The sequence below is a fragment of the Chiloscyllium punctatum genome, chromosome 33 (genome assembly GCF_047496795.1).
Source record: "Chiloscyllium punctatum isolate Juve2018m chromosome 33, sChiPun1.3, whole genome shotgun sequence".
Lineage (NCBI taxonomy): Eukaryota > Metazoa > Chordata > Chondrichthyes > Orectolobiformes > Hemiscylliidae > Chiloscyllium > Chiloscyllium punctatum.
Window position 1 is genome coordinate 16,534,422 of NC_092771.1, and position 24,704 is coordinate 16,559,125.

The window sequence follows — 24,704 nt, forward strand, 5'->3', positions numbered from 1 at the left end:
TATGATTGTTATTACTCCTGATGAGGGGTTTTTGCCCAAAACGTCAATTTTCCAGCTCCTCGGATGCTGCCTGACTTGCTGTGCTTTTCCAGCACCACACTAATCTTGACTTTACTCTCCAGCATCTGCAGTGCCCACCTCTGCCTTATTACCACATGGTCTGTGATTACACATTACCCAATGTTAGCCATTAATAGGCCTCATTAGTAGCTATTCATTCTCCCAGTCAGATTGTCATCCACTCCTTTGTCTGTCCAACTGTTCTTCTCTCTCTTTGGGCTCTACCTTCGCCTATTGTTTAGTCCTTACCCCCTCCCTCCACCCTTTCGTCTGCAGAAAAAAAAAACCTTTTCCTAGCTACCGTCAGTTCTGAAGAAGGGTCACTGGACCCAAAACATTAATCAAATGTCACTCCACTGCCAGACCTGCTGAGCTATTCCAGAAATTTCTGTTTTGGTTTCTAATTTCTTTGTTTTTTTTCACAATGAGGCATCTCCAGTGCATTGGGAAATTGGAAGTTAACTGGAAAATATTGACTCATTGATCCCTCTTGCTCTGCAATCTTCTTCAGCCTTTACATCACTACACTACTCTAGTAGTGACTTCTTGTGTGTCCCTGATTTTCATCCCTCCATCCAGCTTTGCCTTCAGCCACCAAGTGTTGGAATTCCCTTGAGCCCTTCCAGTTGGCCTCAATATCCAAGCCCACCATTCTTTTTCATGTTCAGGGACATGAGCATTGCCTCATTAGGTAAAACAAAACTGTCAGGGATTTCTTTCATTCATTTGTGGGATTGGGGTGTCACTGGCTGGGTCAGCATTTATTGCCCGTCCCTAGTTGCCCCTTAAGAAGGTGGTGATGAGCTGCCTTCTTTAACTGCTGCAGTCCACCTGATATGGGTTAACCCCCAATGCCTTTAGAGAGGGAATTACAGGATTTTGTTACAAAAATTTACATCACTTACCTCTCTTGACTCTTTTCACGTGATCATTAAAACCTTCCATTTTGACCAAGTCATTGTTCACCTCTGTTACTATTCAGGTTTTGTTTGGTGACACTACTGTGAAACATCTTGAGTTATTTTGTTATGTTAAAGGGTTGATCTAATTGAAATTTGCTAATGTCAACCTTGGGAGGGGCATGTTAAGCATATACCCATTGCCAAATCTCCTGGAAGCAATTCTTCCACTTGGAGCTCAGTCACTCAGCTGGAGAATCCCAGGAGCAGAGCCGAAACATGTTAGAAATGGTCCTCAAAGCATTCTGGAAGTGGTCCAACTCAGGGATACCCAGTTTTGTGGTTGGCGAAATTGGAGAAGGTACATCAGGGAAGACTCCAAACAGAAAATGGAAACATTCAGAGTCCAAGTTGAGTCATCAGAGGGAATGCACAAACCTTGACCTGCCTCATCCAACCAACCCTTTAGGCATCAGCTGTTCTGGAGATGCTGATGGCACAGTGGATATGTCAACCGCAGAGCCATAGAGGTCTACAGCATGGAAATAGGCCCTTTGGCCCAACCTGGGCACGCTGCCCATTTTTCACAATTAAACTATCCCCTTTGCCTGCGTTTGGTCCATCTCAGAACTTAGAAGACAGCGAGTTCTGCAGATGCTGGAGATCGGAGTTGAGAGTGTGTTGCTGGAAAAGTACAGCAGGTCAGGCAGCATCTGAGGAGCAGGAAAATCAACACTTCGGGCTGGAGCCCTTCATCAGAACCTACTGTGTGGGAGAGGAAGCAAGTTGCCCTCAATCCTGAGGGACCAAGGAAAAAAAAGATGCCTCATGCAAAGTGATCCTGAACAATAACTTTGGAGTTATCCTGTCTTACCTTGCTCAGCATTTCAAACAATCAGCTTTTAAGATGGGGAGAATCTGGTTAAATCCCTGTGTGCTTCCTACATTATAACAGTGTCTACACATCAAAAGTACTCCATTTGCCATAAAGTGCTTTGGGAAGATGAGAGGTGATGAAAGGTGCAATATAAATGCAAGGCTTCATTTCTTTCTTTTCATACTGTGTGACTCACCATTCTACCTTTACCCTTAAAGATCAGTGCACTAATTAATCTTATATGCACAATTAAAACCAAATAAAACTGTCTTATTGGATTAATAGCTTCGTTAAAACAGTTCACAAGCACATTAGCCAGCATGCTAAAAATAATGCTGAACTCAGAATTTCGTCTAAAGACATAAATTTTATTTAACCTAATAAACAAGAGTACCTTAAACCCAGGAAAATATTCCATGCCCGTCACTATGTGGCTTTGAGGCAAATTACAGTGAGCAGACTTTTACATCACTTGCTAACCCTGCCCTAGTTCTGCATTTGAAAATTATTACAAAGTATATCTGGATTTCTATACAATGTTCTGTCCTCCAGAGATGTGGCAGAAAGGGAGCACTCTCAGCTATGGTTGGTAAGGTCTAGGAACAAGCACACAAATTCTAGGCTGACTGGCACACTGCTGCATGGTCAGACTTTCTGCCTTTTTGGATGATATTAAAGAGAGATTCCCGACTGCATTGTAAAACATCCATATGAATGTGAAGGATGCTGATGGAAGAAGCGCCAAGGAATTATCCCCAATGTCCTCATGTTGTACTTATCCCTCAAACAACAACTTGAAAACAGATTATCTGATCATTGTGCATTTGGTGTTTGTGGGATCCTGCTGTGCAATAACAATATCCTCCATTGCAACAGTGACTCCGTGTCAAAAATACTTCAGCAGCTGCAATGTGCTTTGGGGACACCCTTAGGGCCTGAAAAGTTGCTATGTAAAGGCAAGTCTGTCTTGCTTCAGCTGCCTCTGAGCATTGAGCCCAAAGGAGATGCTAGAGCAATGGTTCAGAGCTGGTTCTGATGGGGTTACAACCCTGGAGACCTCAACACGAGATCAGGACCACATGCAAACAGCTGGGGTCATTATTGATGGAGTACAGGTCACCAACTGGCCATTGTCCTGTGTGGTGTTAGGTCAACCAGTCAGGCAGCATCCAAAGAGCAGGAGACTCAACATTTCAAGCATAAGCTCTTCATCTTGAATGATTCCTGATGAAGAGTTTATGCTCGAAACATCGCCTCTCCTGCTCCACGGATGCTGCCTGACCGACTGTGTTTTTCCAGCACCACACACTTCAACCCTGATCTCCAGCAGCTGCAGTCCTCACTTTCTCCTGGTGTTAGGTCAAGTGGACTACACATCAAGGCCTTTTCTAAACTTTCCAGGGCCTACCATCACTTTCCTCACCGTGGTTGAAAAGAGACCTTAAACAGGATGGATACAGGAACAATTGCATGGGAATCATAACCTCACCAATAATCTTCATGCAAAGATAGAGCAGGGATCGTGAAATTCCATCTGGGAAGCTCTGTGACCTGAATTCCCTGTCACCTTTAGCCTTGATCATGAAGACAAATCCCAGTACATCTTTCGCAATCCAAACTAATTCACTAATTCAGTAACATTTTCAGGGACTTTCTGTTGTTAATATTACAAAAATGGCTAGACTCCTCCACTCAAAGAAATTATTGGAGCTAAATAAAGTGGAGACTTACCTCTTCCCATTGATGGATGTAACGAATTAGTCGGGATAACCGCAGCAACCGAAGAAGACTGAGGATTTTGGTAAATCTTACAATCCGCAGCGCCCTGGCAGTCTTGTAAACTTCTGAGTCAATCCTCGTTTCAACTATTAGAAAAATATAGTCCACTGGAATGGAGGATATGAAGTCTACCACAAACCAGCTTTTTAAGTATTTCATTTTGATCCTCTGTGGGTCCAAAATAATCTCTGTGTTGTCCTCCACAACAATCCCAGTTCTGAAATTCAGCACTAGATCGACAAGGAAGAAGGTGTCTGACACGACGTTGAAGACTATCCAGGGAGTGGTGTTTTCATCCTTGAAGAACGTGATCCCTACAGGAATGATGATCAGGTTTCCCACCATGAGAAGCAGCATAGTCAGGTCCCAGTAGAACCTAAAAGGAGAAATACTGCTGTTTCATTCGCAATCTTTACTTTTCGAAAAGTGAACATTGCATGGAAATGTTCAATATGTATAGCACAGAGACAGACGTTTCAATCCAACTAGTATGTACCAGCACTTATGCTTCATGCTAATTTCTTTTACACTTGTACCTCAGAAAATGCTATTAACAAAGTTATTACAATCCTGATAGACAGGGACATCCAGAATAGAACTGGAACCAAACTTCACGTACACTTGATGTTGTGCATAATTAAATGCTTTGTAAAGTAACCAGAGTTTTATCTCCACCTTGCATTTAAGGAATTCTTATGAAAAGTGTAAACATGATTGCAACTCTGCCTGCCAGCTCCAAATACAGAAATGGTTTGCTGTAATGTCTGCTTCATAACTTATAACGTGTTTTACTGTTTTAACTAAACCAACCCAAAGAGTTAAACAATCCCTGATGAGGAGTTGATTGTTGGACCATTATCCTGACATGAGATACAGAATCGAAACATGTACCTCCAACCCAACAACTACAAATTCAATTTGCTCTTACGTATAGGAGCGCACAAGAATGTCCCGTTATTGCTCACCACCTCAGTTAACATACAAATAGCATACACTTTTACACCTTTCCATCCAAAGTGTGCCTAAAGTTTGAGGATTTAATGAAGTCAACCTGGCTATTGCATGATCTATGGAGTTTAATACAGTGGTCATGTTATCACTTTGGAAGCAGCCTGGGTGAGACCAGCTCTCATAGACCAGGCTTCCTAGTTTTTTTTTAGCTTTTATGTTTAGTTTTAAGCAGAAGCCATTGGGGTCTCAAAAGAGTTAGAATGTCTCCTTGCTGATACTTTCTCTTGATGTTTTTTGCCTCCTGAATTGGAGAATTGCATGTGGGAATCTGTGTCTGAATATGCCTTTTGCCAAGGAGTGTGTCTATGGGATGTTACTATATTGGAACAGTTAGTAATAGGTACTGTATCTATTATTCTATTAAGTTTCCAATCTGTTAAGTTACTCTAAATTCCTCTTTCCTTGGTTGTATTGTAACTATAGTGTTTAAATAAATTGTGTTTTGCTTAACATTGAGTTGTTTGACCTTGCATCTGGAACATAGCACTTCAAAATTACCTTTAAAATAAGAAAATGTTAGACTCCAGGCTACCTTCTTAAGATATATTGAGGGGCTCTGGTCTGGTCTGGTCAATAAGATAAAATACAAATGGATATCCAGTGGACATTTCATTTTTATTCTCTAAGTTAAGGATACCTTAAGTTTGCAATATATTATAATAACTTGTGTATGGAAATGTACAGAATTATTCCATCCTTCTCTTATTTTATAAGTTAGTTTTCTTTTAAATTATAGTCATTAATTGTTATAAATTATGATAACTTGTTTTATTTGTACCTTCACCACCATTTGTCATCTGCAGCCATGATCATTTTTCAATAAGCTAATTAGCTATGTACCTTGCATCCCTTAAAGTGCTCATGCTAGTCACCTCAATTAATCCATATGGCAGCAAAATCTTCATTCTAAAATGTTTTTCCTATAACCATCATATGCCGCACACCATTAATTTGAATTTCTGAAAAAATCTTTGTTGACAAGGAGCTTATCTCCTCACCCTTTCTAATTTGTCCATTTTTAAAATCTTACTCTTTTTAACTTCTCAATTTTTTAAACTCTCCTCCCTTTTTTTTAAATGGCTCCTCATCCTTAGTGACAAAATTCAGTTCATCAACCCTTTTCTGCAATCAGCTCATATAGCCTTTGTCCATTCACCCTATTAAAGCCCTTCATCATTTATAAAGCTGAAATGAAGCTTTAGTGGGAATCACACAATTAGTTCAAAGACCATAACTGGCGTCCAATTCTAGCTCTGTTAAATGTGCTTGACTATAACAATATGAAGGAAAAAAAAGACCATCAATGTAAGAGATAAGTGTAATTGGTTTTGACTGTCTTTGCCTGCACAGCAGTTTTAAACTGATTTTATCATATTCCAGTCACTCACTTGCAATTTGGTTTTATTCTCTCATGGAATATGGGCATCATTGGCTGGGCCAACATTTATAGCTAATCAACAGGTTTGCTGACTCACTCCAATGTAACCAATGTGAGTGATACTGGGTTAAAGGTGCTTTAAGGCCAAACTTGTATTTCCACTAGATTTCAGATCTTCCTTTATGGATGCCGGTAACTTCATCAATCTGGCCTAAAGCAGGTTAAAAATCACACAACACCAGGTTATAGTCCAACAGGTTTATTTGGATGTTTACCTTCATCAGGTGGCAGTCCGAAAGCTTGTACTTTCATATAATCCTGTGAGACTATAATCTTGTGTTGTGTGATTTTTGACATTGTCCACTCCAATCCGACTCCGGCACCTCTACATCATGTCCTAAACCAATCTATACTTGGTTAAGGACAAAAAAACTGCAGGTGCAGGAATCCCAAGTAGACGCTGGAGGCTGAAAGACTACAGCAAGCCAGGCAGCATCAGGAGGTGGAGACACTTTTAGGACCTGCCTAGTTTATACAATTTACAATCCTTGCAAGTGAACGGTGCTTGACTAGCTTGTATGGTGAAGTGATAGTGTCCCTTTCCCTGAGCCAGAGGCACAGTCTAAGTCTCACCTGCTCTAGACATGTGTGACAACATCGCTGAAGATCGGGTGGTAAGTTGGCTCAGTGGTTCGCACTACGGTGCCAGGGACCTGGGTTCGATTCCAGCCTCAGGCGACTGTCTGTGTGGAGTTTGCACATTCTCCCCCTATCTGTGTGGGTTTCTTCCCAAAGTCCAAAGATGTGCAGTTTAGGTGGATTAGCCATGTCTGAGGTAAATTTACAAGCTATGTGGGGAGTGAAGGTTTACAAGGATAAGGTACGGTGTGGGTCTGAATGGGATGCTCTTCAGAAGATTTATGTGGCTGAATGGTCTGCTTCGACACAGTAGGGATTCTATGAACAGGTTGATTAGAAATATTTACAAACCTTGCATCCTACAGACAGTATCAGATTGTTTATGTGTAGAATGCAGTACTGTCCCAAGGTCAGCAACAAAGGAACATCTAAGGATTTCTCTTCTACCAAATGACATCGCAAATCAGCTATATCTTTTCTAATCAACCTCTTCAGTGATGTTATGACACTGCTTTGGAACAGATGGGACTTGAAAACTGGGCCTCCTGATACAGAGGCAGGGACACCACTACTGCACTACAAACGATACAATCCAAATCATCTCAGCTTTACCAGAGGCCAGAAGACTGGAGCACACGTAAAAGGGGAGCCCGCCCAGCTGTCAGCATAATCAACTTTCACAAAATTCCACTTCTGAAAAAGAATCATAACGGACTTGAAATTTTAAGTCTGTTTCTCTCTCCACAGATACTGCCAGACCTGCTGAGTTTCTCCAGCATTCTCAGTGTCTGTCTACAAAACTGTTCCTCAATTGTTACTAGATTGATTGCTTCAGATCAATAAAATAACGCAAGTAGAGTTACAAATGGTTATTAGAAAATTCCTGGATCCAATTCTCCACATCTGTGCAAATCTGTAAGAACAAATGGGGGAGGCAATGGCTTAGTGGTATTATTGCTAGACTGTTAATCCGGAGATCCAGGTAATGTTCTGGGGACCTGGGTTCAAATCCTGACACGGCAGATGGTGTAACTTGAACTCAGTAAAATTTGGAAGTAAGGGTTTAATGATGACCATGAATCCATTGTGGATTGTTGGAAAAACCCATCTGGATCACTAATGCCTGGATGTAAGTTTGCCTAGTGAGCTGGAAGGTTCACTAATGCCTTTTAGGGGAGGAAACTGCCATCCTTACCTGGGATTGTCTATGTGTGACTCCAGAATCACAGCAACATGGTTGATTCTTAACTGCCCTCTGGGCAATTAGGGTTGGGCAATAAACATTGGCTTGGCCAGTTACACTCTCATCCCATGAATGAATAAAGCAAAACCACAGCACTCTTCCACAGTCCAATTTCTCTCTTCTCCAAAGGAAATCACAATATAAACATTTTTCTCATTAAATCGTTTTCTAAATTTACATCCTTTAAGGATGTAGACATCCTTTGTGCACTCACCTATAAGTCTATATATTTCCTGCAAGGCAGACACAAAATTTGAAGGTGGATGTGCCATTGTTCAAATGAAGCTAATATCTCATTTTAAATTTCAGTGCCTCACCTTTCCTCCTAGCACCTTACAGCTTCCATTGAATTGAATACAGTCTTTATATAGCATCTTCACCTATAGGCATCTCAAAATGTGACGATAGAAGGAAGAGATGAGGATGTGGGACCAAGTGAATGGATTTTGACAGATGAAAAAGCACTAAAACTTTCCAAGACAAAAAAAAGTGAGGCCTAATCACTAAGGCTTGAAAATGAAGCCATGACAACAGTGGTGATATTCTGCAATAGCACATTCTGAGAACAGTTATATGTAAACAGGCTGTTACATCTATTTATATTTTAACAAATTCCAGCAGTTTCACACATCGAAACCCTCTTCCTTTAGCAGGGTGGTTAAACCAGTAACACAACACATTGTCTCAACTTTCATCACCAATGAAAGATTCACAATTAATTCATCAGATTGCCTCAAAGTAAACTTACAGTCTGTTCAGACTGAAAAAGTGACTAAAAATAAGTGAAGCTCCCAAAGAAATTATAGGCAGCCATAAAGGAAGATTTTAAATTCTTAGGAAATGCAAGTTTGGCCTTAAAACATCTTTAACCCAGTATCACTCCCAATGGTTAAATTGGAGTGAGTCACCAAACCTGCTGATTTCTGGACAATATTGTTATCCATGAATGTTGGTCCAGCCAGTGATGCCAATAATTCCACAAGTGAATTTTTTAAAAAATTGCAAGTGAGTGACTGTAAAATAATAAAATCAGTCTAAAACTGCTGTGCAGTCAAAGAGAGTCAAAATGAATTATACTTATCTCTTATATAGATGTTCATTCCTTCTTTCATTTTGCCAGTCAAGCACATTTGACATCACTAGAATTGAACTGAAGCTATGGTCTTTGAGATAATCAAGCTGTTCCTACTACAGCTTCAATACAGGTTTATAAAAGATTAAGGGTTTTACTATGGTGAATAGACAATGGTCATACAGTTTGATTGTGGACAAGGATTGATGAACTTAAGATTGTAAGTAAGAATGAGGAGTTATTAAAAATGAGATATTAAAAAATGAGGAGACTTTTAAAAATAAAAATTGAAAAGAGAAGAAAATATTAAAAAATGGAAAAGTTAGCAAGAGTGAGGAGATTAACTTGTTCATTTAGCAGGTGAAACAAGTGACTTGTTGTGGGTTATTTGAAAAAGCAAGGAGATTTGATTTGACGGTGGGCATTCAAAATAATAAGGACATTGTCAACTTTGTAAAAGCTGGCTGTGTTATGAGTTTTTTTAAATACATGTTTGATTGGTTTAGGTATTGTTACTAACATTTATTTCTCAATGGATATTGACTTGAAGGAAAACAAGATTTAGGCGATACCAACTCCATTTTGATTTAGAACCTCCCCTGTTTTCCGACTTTTCCTTTATTTTTGATATAGTTCCATTGTCCATGTGGATAGTGCTTGTATTTTGTTCCTTTATTAAAGTGGCAAAGGTGATTTGTTGGGGGTTTAGGAAAGGAAGGATTGAAAGCTATTCTGATGCAATGATAGAGTCCCTCAATTCCTGGGCTAGGAGGCCAGGGTTCAAGTCCTGCAGCACCAGAATGTGGACAAGTCAACGTTTCGGGTTTAACCCTTCTTCAGGACTGGGGGTGGGTGTAAGGAGAGCTGCAGATAAAGGGGGTGCCGGGGGCAGGATGGTGACATGAGGATAGCTGAAGACAGGTAGAGGGTATGACCTGTTTGGTTAATGGGAGGAATGAATCTGGTACATGGCTGGGAGGAGTGGGAGGGAAGGGAGGTTATTTGAAATTGGAGAACTCAATATTGAGTCCTCTGGGCTGTAGGCCATCCAGGCAGAAGATCAGGTGTTGTACCTCCAATTTATGGTTTGGTTTGTTGTGGCAATGGAGGAGGCAAAGGATGGTCATGTCAGAAAGGGAATGGGAAGGGGAATTGAAATGGGCAATGACTGGGAGGTCTGGTCGGCCCCTCTGGGCCAAGTGCTGCCTTGAAAGTGGAGTCGCAGGTAGATAGGATAGTGAAGAAGGCGTTTGGTATGCTTTCCTTTATTGGTCAGAGTATTGAGAACAGGAGTTGGGAGGTCATGTTGCGGCTGTACAGGACATTGGTTAGACGATTGGAATATTGCGTGCAATTCTGGTCTCCTTCCTATTGGAATGATGTTGTGAAACTTGAAAGGGTTCAGCAAAGATTTACGAGGACGTTGCCAGGGTTGGAGGATCTGAGCTACAGGGAGAGGCTGAACAGGCTAGGGCTGTTTTTCCTGGAGCGTTGGAGGCTGAGTGGTGACCTTATAGAGGTTTACAAAATTATGAGGGGCATGGATAGGATAAATAGGCAAAGTCTTTTCCCTGGGGTTGGGGGAGTCCAGAGACCTAAGGGGCAACTTTTTCACGCAGAGGGTGATGCGTGTATGGAATGAGCTACCAGAGGAAGTGGTGGAGACTGGTACAATTGCACCATTTAAGAGGCATTTGGATGGGTATATGAATAGGAAGGATTTGGAGGGATATGGGCCAGATGCTGGCAGGTGGAACTAGATTGGGTTGGGATATCTGGTCGGCATGGATGGGTTAGACCAAAGGGTCTGTTTCCATGCTGTACATCTCTATGACTCTATGACTCTATGCTCCAGAGGTGTGTTATAGCGTGTCTGAGCTGGTTCATCACAAACCTTCTTTGTTTCCGAAAAAGTGGGAAGATCACACTTCCGCTGGTAGACAGTGTATGTTTATTTGGAGGTGGGCATTTCACAGTAAAAAATACTTGCAATGGTGTGTTTGATGAATAGTCATCTGGGTGATTTGGTTGTGGAACTTTTTCTTTAAATTAGATTAGATTCCCTACAGTGTGGAAACAAGTCCACACTGACCCTCTGAAGAGCAACCCACCCTGACCCATTCCCCTACATTTATCCCTGACTAATGCACCTAACATGCACACCTTTGGACAGTGGGACGAAACTGGGGCACCCGGAGGAAACCCACAAAGACACGGAGAGAATGTGCAAACTCCACACAAAGAGATGCCTGAGGTAGGAACTGAACCCGGGTCCCTGGTGCTGTGAGGCAGCATTGCTAACCACTGAGCCACCATGCCGCCCCACTGTGAGGCGATTGGATAGGATCATGATTCTTGACAATCTACCTCCCTTCTGTGGCTACGTTCATGTCCCAGTGTCCCTGCAGAAGGAGCATGCAGTATCCACCAGCATCTTTGAGGCCTTTAGAGAGGGTTGATGTTACCACAGGGTCTGGAGTGTATCATCACCTCCTCCCACACAAATTTAATTTGGTCCCCTCCCTTGTTTATCCCACGCTCTATTGGGTTTTTTTTGTATTGTTGTCACACTACCTTTGGTGTGCAATGCTTGAACTTTGTTATTTGTTTATTCAGCTCAGTCAGTAATTTAGTGATGGGCTTTTAAGGGGAGTAAGTCGCACTGCAATTGTGTCCCTGCTTCTAAAAACAGAGTGTGGAGCTAACTCTTCATACAGAAGGTTTGTGAGAGTGTGGGCATCTTTGCCAGAAGGGTTAGATGAGGGAGAGACAACTTAGCTGAAAATTAGATAAATATTTAGTGCCTAAGAAGACTTCGGTATATTGGATGAAAACATGGCAGAGTGGGACTCATTTCAAGATTCTCTCACAAATGTTAAGCACATATACAATGCTCTGAAGGTGTGCTGAAAATTTCTAGTGTTGTGTAATTAGGATGAGAAAATCTTGTAACACAATGAATGGTTTCCTTGTCTCTTGGCCAGACACTCGGCAGTTGAGTCCCAATTGATGGCTAAAGTAACCAAACTGGTTGAGTGACAACTTGCAAATCCTTCCAACACATGCCAATAGCAGATGGCATGGGTGAGAGAGATTCCTATCAGCCATGTGCTGAGGAGAAATTGGAGCCTGTACCAACACAATCCATAGCTCTGGGCTACAACATGCATCTGAAGGTTCATGTTGTCACAGCCACTTTGGCTCCCTCTGTGATTTCTAACACCACCAGCGGTATGCTTAGGTTGATAGTTGCCTGTTACATAGGCAAGGCAGGGCTAATGGTTTGGGAGTAACCTTCTGAGCACTGGGGGCTTACATCTGTTTTGTCCTAAAATTTGGTGAGGAAACAAAGGGGAGAAAGCTGAGCCTAGCAGCTGGCCAGATTGACTTGGGTCTATCTTCACCCCATCACATTCATTGTTAGTATCATTTCTAAGGGGAGTGGGATGTTCAGTGATGGAATGAGTCCTAAAGGAAAGAAAATCTGTTGTCCTTGCTTAGTTTGGCCTAGATGTGACTCCAGGCACGCAGCAATATTATTGACTCTGAAATGGCCTAGGAAGCCACTCAGCTCCTGGGCAATCCATGATGGGCTGCAAATACTTGTCTTGCCAATATCACAGGTTCCAAAGATACATCTTACCAGACTCAAAACTTTTAACACTGTTTCTTTCTCCACAGATTCTGCTAGACCAGCTAAGTTTCTGTTTTATTTCGGATTTCCAACATCTTTGTTTATTTTAGTGGAATAAATTTAGACTGAGCACTACTCAGTGCCAAATGCAATAACATTCTGGATGCTCCATGTCAGTTAGGCTTAATTATTTGAACAATGTTTAATAACAATGTCTAATTCCTGGCACTAATGTAGCAGAGGGACATGCAACAGGCTGTATGTCTGTCAGCTGTGGTGGAAAATTACCAAAATGATGGAGGATATGAGGGAGCTAGTGATCCATCAGAATCTCTGCGACCTGACCATATTTTTCCGACAATAACGCTTCCATTTTGCCAGATTCTGTGCAAGATACTAGAGCTTCCAAATTCCCTTCCCTGTTGCTATTGATATACAAGATATTTCCCATTCTGGACACCTAAACAAGACAGCCTGGAAGATAGCTTGAGATCAGAAGTCACCTTCTGGCAAATGTAATAATACTATATGGCACCATGCTTTAATGCTTCAAATGGGATGCTGCTTACCCGCTAACATCTTAGATGATTAATATGTTTGCTTTCTTCTTCCAACACTTCAGCAGCGTGTGGCAGAAGAAGAACAGATGGCTTTCTACTTGTTGTCTACACAAATAATCCAACTTGTGATTGAAACAAATAGATGATAACACCACTTGGTGGGTTACTATTGCAAGTACAACCACCCTCTGCTGTTTATTTAACACCAATCCAGAACAATTTATAATCATCTATTGAGATCTATAATATTGCCATTATGCCAATTCAACTGAGCTGTATTGCCAGTTCCATGTTGCTTATAATGTAGATGAAAAGGAGCTCTGAGCAAAACCATGCAACTCCAAAGGTGTCAAAATGACATATGAAAGCCAACTGTGCTGTCTCTTTCTTGAAAGGAAGAACTTGCATTCATACAGTGCCTTTACTATAAGCTCACAGGACTCCAAAATACCTCACGGTGACTTAATTACTTCTGAAGTGGAGTTGTTATTGATACTGAGCCAAATGCAGCAGGCAAGACTTCGACAACTGGAAGCATTTGGACTAAGTGATCAAATAGCAAGGGGAGGAAAGTTGGTCAATTCATTAGATAACTGCATTCTTTGCATGCTTCATTTCGAGGAGGTGGGCAAGCCTTGCATTTAGTGCCCTAGTTACCCTTGAAAGGATGATGGTGGCCCTTCATCTTGAATCGCTTGTAGTCCACTTGCTGAAGTTGTTCCCATTGTGCTATTAGTTAGGAAGTCTCAGGATTTCAAGTCGGTGAAAATAAAAAATAGCGAATCAGACTCTTATGTCAGTTTGAATGGTGGGGGCAGGGGTGAAATCTCAGTTTAACATTTTATCGACAAGACTGCATTTTCAGCAATACAGCATCCCCTGCGTTTAAGAAAGTATTGAAATGTCAGGCTACATGTCACATTAGATCTTGGGCTGGTGGAGTATTGAATGGTCTGATTGTTCTGTGTTTGATGCGGGAGACTGGTAAGTAACAGATACTATCTGTGATTGATTGGTTAAGCAATGTACCAGAGGACATGCAACAGACACCACAGAATGTACTAGAAGCTGAGCAGGAAAGATGGCGTAGACATTGTCTAAAATTCTGTAAATAAAGTCCGTAATATGCTTAGATACTAGTGTAATCTCTACGTTTCCCTGAGTCAAATTAGACATTAGAAGTATGTAACAGGTGGGAATGTTACTCATAACCTCCTATGTGAAAGAAGGTGAATACTATAAACAGAGCCAAGCTAACAAACAGCAAGGGTGCTGCCTTTATCATATTGAAGGATTGCTGCATTGTTAGAGGCACTGTGCTCAGGATAAAGCATACAACAAAAGCAATGTCTCACTTTCGTTCAGGTCAATGTTAAAGATTCTGGCCATTAATTAAAGGGACAGCAAAGAGCCACGCTGATATCTTAACATCTCAGCCTGCCCTCAACTGAAAACATCCATATACAGATTTACTGACCATTCATCACATTGCTGTGTGCTACTTTACTGCGTGAATAGTTGCTATTATAACAGCCAGACTACTGGTTAGTAAATGTCAAAGTAATTCATTGTTTCTGAAACACTTTGTGATGTCCTGCTATGTTTAGGCAAATATTTATTTCATTTGTTTTAAAAACATAAAGCTCATCGACAATGCTCATATAACATTTAAAAATAAAATTTCACTTATATGATAGCATGAGACCACATACTGAGAAAGCTAATTGCTCCTACATTAGCAAACAGTAATACTACAATAAAAAATGAACCATTACCCTTCATCTCAACATTCCAATACAATGCTACATCATAAGAGGGGTGGCACAGTGGTTAGCACTGCTGCATCACAGCACCAGGGGCTGGGCTTGATTCCAACCTTGGGTGACTGTGTGAAGTTTGTATGTTCTCCCTGTGTCTGCATGGGTTTCCTCTGGGAGTTCTGGTTTCCTCCCACAGTCCAAAGGTTGGGTGGTTTGGCCATGCTAAATTGCCCGTCGTGTGCAAACTCGGTAGATTAGCTATGGGACAGAGTAGCGGGGATGGGATGCTTTTTGGAGAGTCAGTATGGACTTGATGGACCAATTGGCCTGCTTCCACAATGTAGGGATTCTGTGAAAGTCAAAGGTCCCTCAACAATCCACAAGTTATATTTTGTACCCTCTGAATAGTATTGCCATTTTCTGGAAAGAGAAATCTGTTTGTCATGCACAAAACTAAACGATATACATTAAATGGTAGGTCCAATTTTTTTAACTCATAATTCAATAAAGGCGACAAAGTATCCTGTAGAATCCCAGTGGAAGCCAGTTTATTTGATGGTAAGACAGTATTCATCACACTAGTAATTGAATGTCCTCAAATCTTTAACTATGAACTAGAACAAAGTCCAATACTCACATTAAAATGACTCAGGAAGTTCAACCTAATAGCCTCAAGAAGAAAAATAAAGAAACGTGTCTCATCATCTTAAGTTTTCAGGTTATTTCCATATTGTAGCCCAGAAGTGATGGTTAAAGGTATTAATAGAGGGATGTTTCATGCAGTTCTTCTCCTTCTCATCACCACATTAGTAAAGGTGTTAACACATTTTTAAAAATTTCTTCATGGGCCTGGCTGACAAGGTTGACATTAATTCCCAGTTGCGCCGAGACAGTTTGATGCAACAGTATGCCTTGTACAACCACCCCAACAGAGGCATCTGTGGTTCAGCTGCTGGCATTCACACCTTTGAGTCTAATGTGTGGTTTCAAATCCCACTCCAGAGATGTCAGCACATAACCCAGTGTGATACTTCTGTGCAGCTTGGACAGCAAGTCTCATTGTTAGTGTTGTTGTCTTTTAGATGAAAAGTTAGAGGCCGAGGCCTTGAATGCTCTCTCTTCTGCTGACCTTGCCATTAGTTATCCAAGATAACTAATCAGACCAACCAGCTCAGAGCCAGTTCCTAAACTAAGGAGACCTTCTGACACTCCTGTTTATACCAGTCAGCCAAGGATCCCTGACTGGCCCATGTTAACAACCACAATCAAGGATCTCATAGTCAATAAGGTCCACCTGGCCCTGGCTCCAATCACAGCAATGCATTTTAAACAAAATGATTAAGTGGCTGTAAAGTGTTATTTAGACATTCTAAGGATGTGAAAGTTGCTATACAAATGCAAGACAAAGTCATAAAGGAAGCTAGACAGTGCTGGTCTGGAATGCCAAGGTGAAGGATAGAACTGGATCAACATTAAACCTGTTGTATATTTATTTATTTGTACATGCTTACACCTCAGAGCTCAACCCCACTCTAATTTCATTTTTTCTCAAGTAAAAGCTCAAAACTACCTTCCATCTGCATATAATTGAAGACAACTGAGGTGTCGTTAAATGTGCATCAGCGATACTATATGTTTGCTTATAAACATGATATTAAAATTATAATATTCCCAACTATCTCTGAGCCATCGATCAAAGGTGGCAAAACGACTACACTAAAGCAGTTCCATCCTTCACCCTGGCTTTCCAGACCATAGCACAGTATAGCTTACTTTTGGACTTGGCCTGGCATTTGTATAGCAACGTTCACATCCTTAGAATGTCTAAATAATACTTTGCAGCCACTTAATAATTTTGTTTGAAATGCAATGCTGTGATTGGAGCCAGGGCCAGGTGGATCTTATTGACTATAAGATCCTTGATTGTTAACCTGGGCCAATCAGGGAGCACTGGCTGACATATTTGTATAAGTATAGCAACCTAAAAATATAATTTGTCGTAGGGTATTCAGCCTTTTGATTCCATTCCACCATTCAGTAAAGGGATGGAAGGAATCATCAACAGTGCTATCACTTACAAGCCGTAACCTGCTCACTGACACTCAGTTTGAGTTCAACCATGGCCACTGAGCTCCTGACCTCATTACAGTCTTAGGTGAAACATGGACAAAAGAGCTGAGCTCCAGAGGTGAAGTGAGAATGACAGCCTTTGACATGAAGTTTTTAGATCCCCTACAGTGCGGAAACAGGCCCTTCGGCCCAACAAGTCCACAACAACCCTCCGAAGAGTAACCCACCCAGACCCATTTCCCTCTGACTAATACACCTGACACTATGGGCAATTTAGCATGGCCAATTCACCTGCACATCTTTGGACTGAGGGAGGAAACCGGAGCACCCGGAGGAAACCCACGCAGACACAGGGAGAATGTGCAAACTCCACACAGTCAGTCACCCAAGGCTGGAATCGAACCTTGGACCCTGGTGCGTGAGGCTGCAGTGCTAACCACTGAGCCACCGTGCCGCCCATTTGACTGAGTGTGACATCAAGGAGTCCTGAAAAATCTAGAGTCAATGGGTGTTGGGAGAAAACTCTTTGCTGGTTAGACTCCGAGATAGCACAAAGGAAGGTAGTGGTGGTTGCTGGACATCAGTCATCCCTGTCCCAGGACATCTCTTCAGGAGTTCCTCAGGTTGGTGTCTTAGACCCAAAAAGCTTCAGCTGCTTCATCAATGGCCTTCCCTCCATTGGAATACCAGAATTAGGGATGTTCACTGATGACTACACAATGTCCAACACTATTTATGACTCCTCGGATATTGAAGAAGTCCCATGTTCAATGCAGCAAAACCTGGACAATACCAGGTTTGGGCTGACAAGTGGTAAGTACCATTCAGACCACACAAGTGCTGGCAATGATAATCTCCAAAAAGAGAGAATTTAATCATCACCCCTTGAGATTCAATGACACCATCTTCACTGAATTCCCCACTATTAAAAATCTAGGAGTTATAGTTGACCGCAAACTGAACTGGACTAGCTAAGTAAGTACAGTGACTACAAGAGCAGATTGGAGACTAGGATTCTTGCACCAACTAGCTTATCACCTGACTCCCAAAACCTCTCCAGTATCTACAGAGCACAACACACGAGTGTGATGGAATACTCTTTAGCACCTTCTGAGCACAGATCCAACAACACAGAAGAAGCTTGATATCATCCAGGAGAAATCAGCCTGCTTCATTGGCACAGCAACCATAAATATTCACTCCTGCCACCACCACCAATGCTCACTAGCAGCAATGGGTACCATCTACAAGATGCAATGCAGGAATTCACCACGTTTTATTAGACAGGATCTTCCTAATCCACAACCACTATCATTTAGAAGGACAAGGGTGACAGATACACATAAACACCACCACTTGTAAGTTCCCCTCCAAGCCACTCACCATCCTGACTTGGAAATATATCATTGTACCTTCATTTCCACGCTGTCAAAATCTTGGTCCTCCTTCTCCAATGGTCTATCTACACCAAATTGTCTGCAGCGGTTCAAGAAGGCAGCTCACCACCACCTTCTCAAGAGCAGCTAGGGATAGGCAATAAATGTTGGCCCAGCCAGTGGGGCTCTCACATCCCATGAATGAATTTAAAAAATTAAGGTCACAGCTAACCTTTTACACCAAGTTCATTATTCTGTTATTATGTCCTGAACATTTAAAACTATTCCTGTTTAAAGAGGAAATCCCAATACCCAGCAGTTAACTGGCAGAACAATACAACAGGGGCTAATGCTATTTTGACAAACACAAACTTTATTGGACCATTAAAACAAAATTAATCAAAGTAAGAGCTATTAATGATAACCCTATATTATTAATAGTGAGTATTTATTGCGAAGAACTCAGTTACACTATTACCCTCGTCTCACACATCATCCCCAAGGATCCCGTTTTATGAATTTTTTAAGGTTCATTCACTTTTCCTGGATGGAAACATTGCTCTCCAGAGTTTTTAATTCTACACAGTACACAAGCTAGTCCTTAAAGGTATAAATTATATGGGGATTTTCCATTAGTTTTTTGATCTCTTTAAAAGCTCCAGACAGTGAACTCTTCAGCTCCTTATTCTGGCTTTGAATATACATAGACTGTTGTTTTAACCACCTCCCAGTCTGCTCATGCAGCTCTTTCCATCTGGTTATTCAAGCTGACTGCTTTCTGCCCTGGGCTCTGAACACCCCTGTGGATTTCTTCGACCAGATGCAAGCTAGAAAAATTCCTCCAGCTGCTTCCTTCAGATTGTTATTGTCGAAAAACTCACAAAGGTAAATTGAACAAAAGACCCTCTCACCAAGGCTCCGCCCTGAATGACTATTTCTGCGATAATGTGGCATTCTTCAGGATGATTCAGAAATACAAATTAATGATTTTATCTTCAACACAACTCTTTGATCTTGCAACCCATACAAGTGTTTTTATTGCTCACAGATGTGATTTCCCTCTCTCCCTCTCTAGACCCCTCCAGCTCCATTACAACCAATAGAGATCATGAAATCATTGTTTAGGTTTTCTTCATTGTCAGCTTGTTTCAGTTGCATTTACATCAGAATTGTTTATATTTCATTTCCCAACAATTTCCTATAGTTAAAATGTTAATTATGAAAACTAGAAGTTATATTCTCAAACATGTAAATAATGAACTGGATATTCACAACATGACACCAATACAATTTCCTTTGTATCCAAAAGTCTATCAACCCCTGCCTTGAATAGACTCAACAACCTGACAAGAAGGCATTTCATGTCCCACCTCTTACCCCCTTTAGCTTCTTAGCAACGTGCTACAAGGATCAGTGCTGGGTCCACTGCTTTTTGTCATTTATATAAATGATTTAGATGTGAACATAGGAGGTACAGTTAGTAAGTTTGCGAATGACATCAAAATTAGAACTGTAATGGACAGCAAAGAAGGCTACCTCAGAATACAATGGGAACTTGATCAGATGGGCCAATGGGCTGCAGAGTGGCAGATGGAGTTTAACTTAGAAAAATGTTAGGTGCTGCATTTCGGAATGGCAAATCAGGGCGGGACTTATTCACTTCATTGTAAGGTCCTGGTGAGTGTTGCTGAACAAAGTGACCCTGGAGTGCAGGTTCAAAGTTCCTTGAAAGTGGAGTTCAAGATAGACAGGATAGTGAAGAAGGTGTTCAGTAGGCTGGTCTTTATTGGTCAGTGCATTGAGTGTAGAAGTTGGGATGCCATGTTGCGGCTATACAAGACATTGGTTAGGCCACTTTTGGAATACTGCTTTCAGTTCTGGTCTTCATGCTATAGGAGGAATGTCGTGATACTTGAAAGGATTCAGAAAAGATTTACAAGGATGTTGCCAGGGTTGGAGGGTTTGATCTCTAGGGAGAGGCTGAACAGACTGGGGCTGTTTTCCCTGGGGCGTCAGAGGCTGAGAGGCGACCTGATAGAAGTTTATAAAGTCATGAGGGGCATGGATAGGGTAAATAGACAAGGTTTTTCCCCCAGGGTGGGGGACTCCAACATTAGTGGGACTGGGGACTGGGTTTAAGGTGAGAAGGGGAAGATTTAAAAGAGACCAAAGGGGAAACCTCGCCATACAGAGGATGGTATGTGTATGGAATGAGCTGCCAGAGGAAGTGTTGGAGACTGGTGCAATTACAACATTTAAATGACATCTGGATGGGTATTTGAAAAGGAAGGGCTCAGAGGTATATGGGCCAAATGGGGCGAGATTAATTTGGGATATTTAGGAGTTGGACCGAAGGATCTACTTTTGTGTTGTACAGCTCTATGACTCGATGATTTGATCTCACCCTAGACCCACAACATGACAAACTGCAGCTGCTTTCAGCAAGCACACATTTCTTTTTCAGACTAAGCACTAACTTTTGTCCCTCCCTCACAATTCAGGCATGTTGAGAGCATTCTGCCACTTTAGGATGAGGATGCCTGATCTTCTGAAGATGTAGCATCCCTTAAGCTGACCCTCACAAGTAACAGGTTGGCACTGTACCTACTTCAGAGGTTGGCGAGAGGAAGGGAGTCTTCGCATAGTGAATCATTGACCACAGAATGCAGGAGTGAGAGCACAGGGGATAAAATGTGCCCAGATGGCAAGATCAGATATTCGCTCTGTTGTAGAGGACTGGGATGTCAACGTCAGGCTAATAAAAAAAGGTTGCTAGGTACACACCAGGAAATTCTAGAAGTGCTTGGGCAGCCTGCCAGTAAGCTTAGCTGATGGTTACAAACATTCTGTTGCTGTCATTGTCTATAGTACCTTACACAGGCCAAAGATATTGCTTTTTAATCCCCGATAAGTATCCAATATCCTGTATGTTTGTCACTTAAGTATTAAAGTTATTGAAATGCAACAATGAATCACGAATTGCCAAGGCATAAGACAAGCGCTTGAAAGACAAGTGCTTTCCCTCCAAAGAGCTCCAGATATTGTGGATTCCCATTAGAAATAGTTAATACAATTTTAATCAAAAACAATATTTGGGTGTGAAAGCTTTTGAGTTTCAATGTTAGTTTCTGGTAACTGACTTAGACATGTTCCCTAGTTCATCTTAGAGTGCTACTTGTGGAATACAGCATAATAATATGATGTTGATATTCTTGACTATCTTTAGGTGACATGTTCGTTTGTTTGAAATTGCGACATAGAATCCCTATAGTGTGGAATTATACCCCATCAAATCCACACCCACATTCCTGAGAACCCCACCCAGACTCTAACTGGTCTTCATACCCCATTAACAATTTCCTTTTTCTCAATTTACTATCCACAATTCCCTTTTACAAATAAAATCAACAGACAGGCCTTTTTCTTTCAAACAGTTTGTGTGAAAGAATTCAACATTCTATCCAAAGTTGTGTAACTATGTTAATCAAAGTAGTCTGAAGAAATCTGGATCCAAAATGTTAACTCTGCTTTCTTTCCACAAATGCCGCCCAATCTGTTGAGTTTCACCAGAAATTTCTGTTTTACTATAAATTTAATGTGTCTTTTTCTTAAAGAATGTTGTTATCAAAAATATATGCCTCCTTTTTAATTAGATTTCCAACAAGGAGAAATAATCTGTCAGTCATTATTTTTCCATAAACTTTAGGCTTAGATCCCTGAAAGTTGCCACCCAGGTTGATAGGCTTGTTAAGAATGCATACTTCTTATGAGTTTAGTAGAGGGATTGAGTTTCGGAGGCATGAGGTCACACTGCAGTTATACAAAACTCTAGTGTGGCCGTACTTGGAGTACTGCTTATAGTCCTGGTCACCACGTTATAGGAAGGATGTAGAAGCTTTGGAAAGGGTTCAGAGGAGATTTACTGGGATGTTCCCCGGTATGGAGGGAAGATCTTACAAGAAAAGGCTGAGGGACTGCAGGCTGTTTTCACTAGAGAGAAGAAGATTGAGAGGTGACTTAAATGAGACATATAAGAGGGCTACATTGGGTGGACAGTGAGAGCCTTTTTCTTCAGCTGGTGATGGCTAGCACAAGAGGGCATGGCTTTAATTTGAAGGGTGATAGATATAGGACAGATGTCACAGGTAGTTTCTTTACTTAGAGAGTAGTGGGGGCATGGACCGCACTGCCTGCAACAGTTGTAGACCCGTTAACTTTAAGGGTATTTAAATCGTCATCGGATAGACATATGAACAAAAATAAATTGTGTAGCTTAGATGGGCTTCAGATTGGTTTCACAGGTCAGCGCGACATCGCAGTCCAAAGGACCTGTACTGCACTGTAATGTTCTATGTTCACCACTTCAATGAGAAAATCTATAATATTAGATTACTTACAGTGTGGAAACAGGCCCTTCAGCCCAGCATGTCCACACTGACCCGCCAAAGCGCAACCCACCCAGACCCATTCCCCTACATTTACCCCTTCACCTAACGCTATGGGCAATTTAGCGTGGCCAATTCACCTAACCTGCACATTTTTGGATTGTGGGAGGAAACCGGAGCACCCAGAGGAAACCCACGCAGACACAGGGAGAATGTGCAAACTCCACACTGACAGTTGCCTGAGGCAACTGAATTGAACCCCGGTCTCTGGCGCTGTGAGGCAACAGTGCTAACCACTGTGCCACCGTGCCGCCAGTAGACAATATCTCCAATTTCTCTTCACAACTTTAACTGTTGTTAAAGAACAGCAAATCCACACTCCATTCTTTCTATTGTCGTTATATTCTTCGTGTAACAGCAATCCAAAACAGTAGACAATGCTTTGGAGTCATAAACCTGTTCTGCATTATTTTCATGCTTACCATAGTGTGGAAGCAAGCCATTTGGCCCAAACTAGCTCAGTCAGACCCACACCACCTGCCCTATCCCTATAACCCTGCATTTCACAATGCCAATCCACCTAGCCTGCGCATCCTTGGGCGATATGATGTTATGATGATGTGGGTGTATTGTACCTTTGAGAGAATTAAAGGCTAGCAGAACTACCTGACAGCACCAAGTGTTCTGAACAAGATACAATGCACCCTTTTGGTCCAGCAGCTAGTGTAGCTGGTTGCCAGGAGTCAAAAAGTAAATTTGAATTCGGCCAATCAGTTTAAATTATATCCCAAAAAATATACCAAACTCCAATCAAGTTTGAACTTAGTATATTGACAATATTAAAAGCCAATGACATAATCTAATACTTTGGGGGTATAAGACTGGGAAAAAATTGAACAGTTAAGGGAGAACTGCAATAGACCAACAGATGTAGGCTGCTAGTCAGAACCCTCTGAGAGGTACCTGGCTAGAGAAGGAGTTTGGACAGAGGAAAACATTGACACTGACCTGGAGAGCAAATCTACAGAGGAAGATATAAAAAAAGGAGATTCAACAGCTAGTTGGTTTTGAAATTTGAATTTTTCAGTAAATCTTAATCGGGGGTTTTATCAGACTAGAGATATAGAAGGGAAAGTAAAAGATAGGTCAGAGGAAGGAGATGTAAATAGTTACTAGTTAATTATTCTCTGTTATACTTTAAGAAATAAAGTTGTTTATTTTTACTTTAAATAGTTGTTGGCCTTTTGAATTTTCACAGATTACTACACAGAATAAATCTTTTCTGTGTTGCTGGTTTAAATTAAGCAGGAGGGTTTACCCATGTCGTAACAATGGGCAGTTCCCCATGGCCAATCCACCTAACCTTCACATCATTGGACTGTAGTAGGAAACCTACACAAACACGGAGATGAATGTGCAAACTCCACACAGATAGTCGCCGAAGGTTATAACCAAACATGGGAGCCTGGCGCTGTGAGACAGCAGCACTAACCAGTGAGCCACCATGTCTTCTCTGTCTCTGGAACTCGTTTTCCATTTTAATGTCTTACTTACTTGTGCTGGTGCCTTCAATGACCTGAGCATGTCCACACTAAATTCTGTTTGATTCTCTACTCTTTGCAGTCACGGGGCGGGGGCGCGAGGGGCTGCCCCTTTGCCCATTCTTGTTTCAAAGTGTCTTTTTCTACTTTAAATCATTTCAACCATCAACCCAGCCATCTTCATAGAATCATAGAATTTCTACAGTGTGGAAACAAGCTATTTGACCCAACAAGTCCACAATGATTCTCCGAAGAGTATCCGACCCAGACATACACCCCTACCTTATTACTCTACATTTCCATGACTAATGCACCTAAACTATATATCCCTGAACACTACGGGCAATTTAGCATGGCCAAAGATCAGTATGCATTGAGGTGAGTGCTAGCTTATAGTCAAACTATTTAACAACTTTCAGT

At 41.4% G+C, this 24,704-nt stretch overlaps 1 protein-coding gene across 1 annotated transcript in view; it reads right to left on the reverse strand.

The window, feature by feature from the left end:
* LOC140458455 (potassium/sodium hyperpolarization-activated cyclic nucleotide-gated channel 3-like) overlaps positions 1 to 24,704 on the reverse strand; it is a 407,121-nt gene that overhangs the window by 353,021 nt on the left and 29,396 nt on the right. Inside the window, exon 2 of the mRNA XM_072553060.1 lies at positions 3,568 to 3,991. Within this exon, the coding sequence (XP_072409161.1) occupies positions 3,568 to 3,991 (424 nt within the window). The remainder of the gene's footprint in view (positions 1 to 3,567; positions 3,992 to 24,704) is intronic.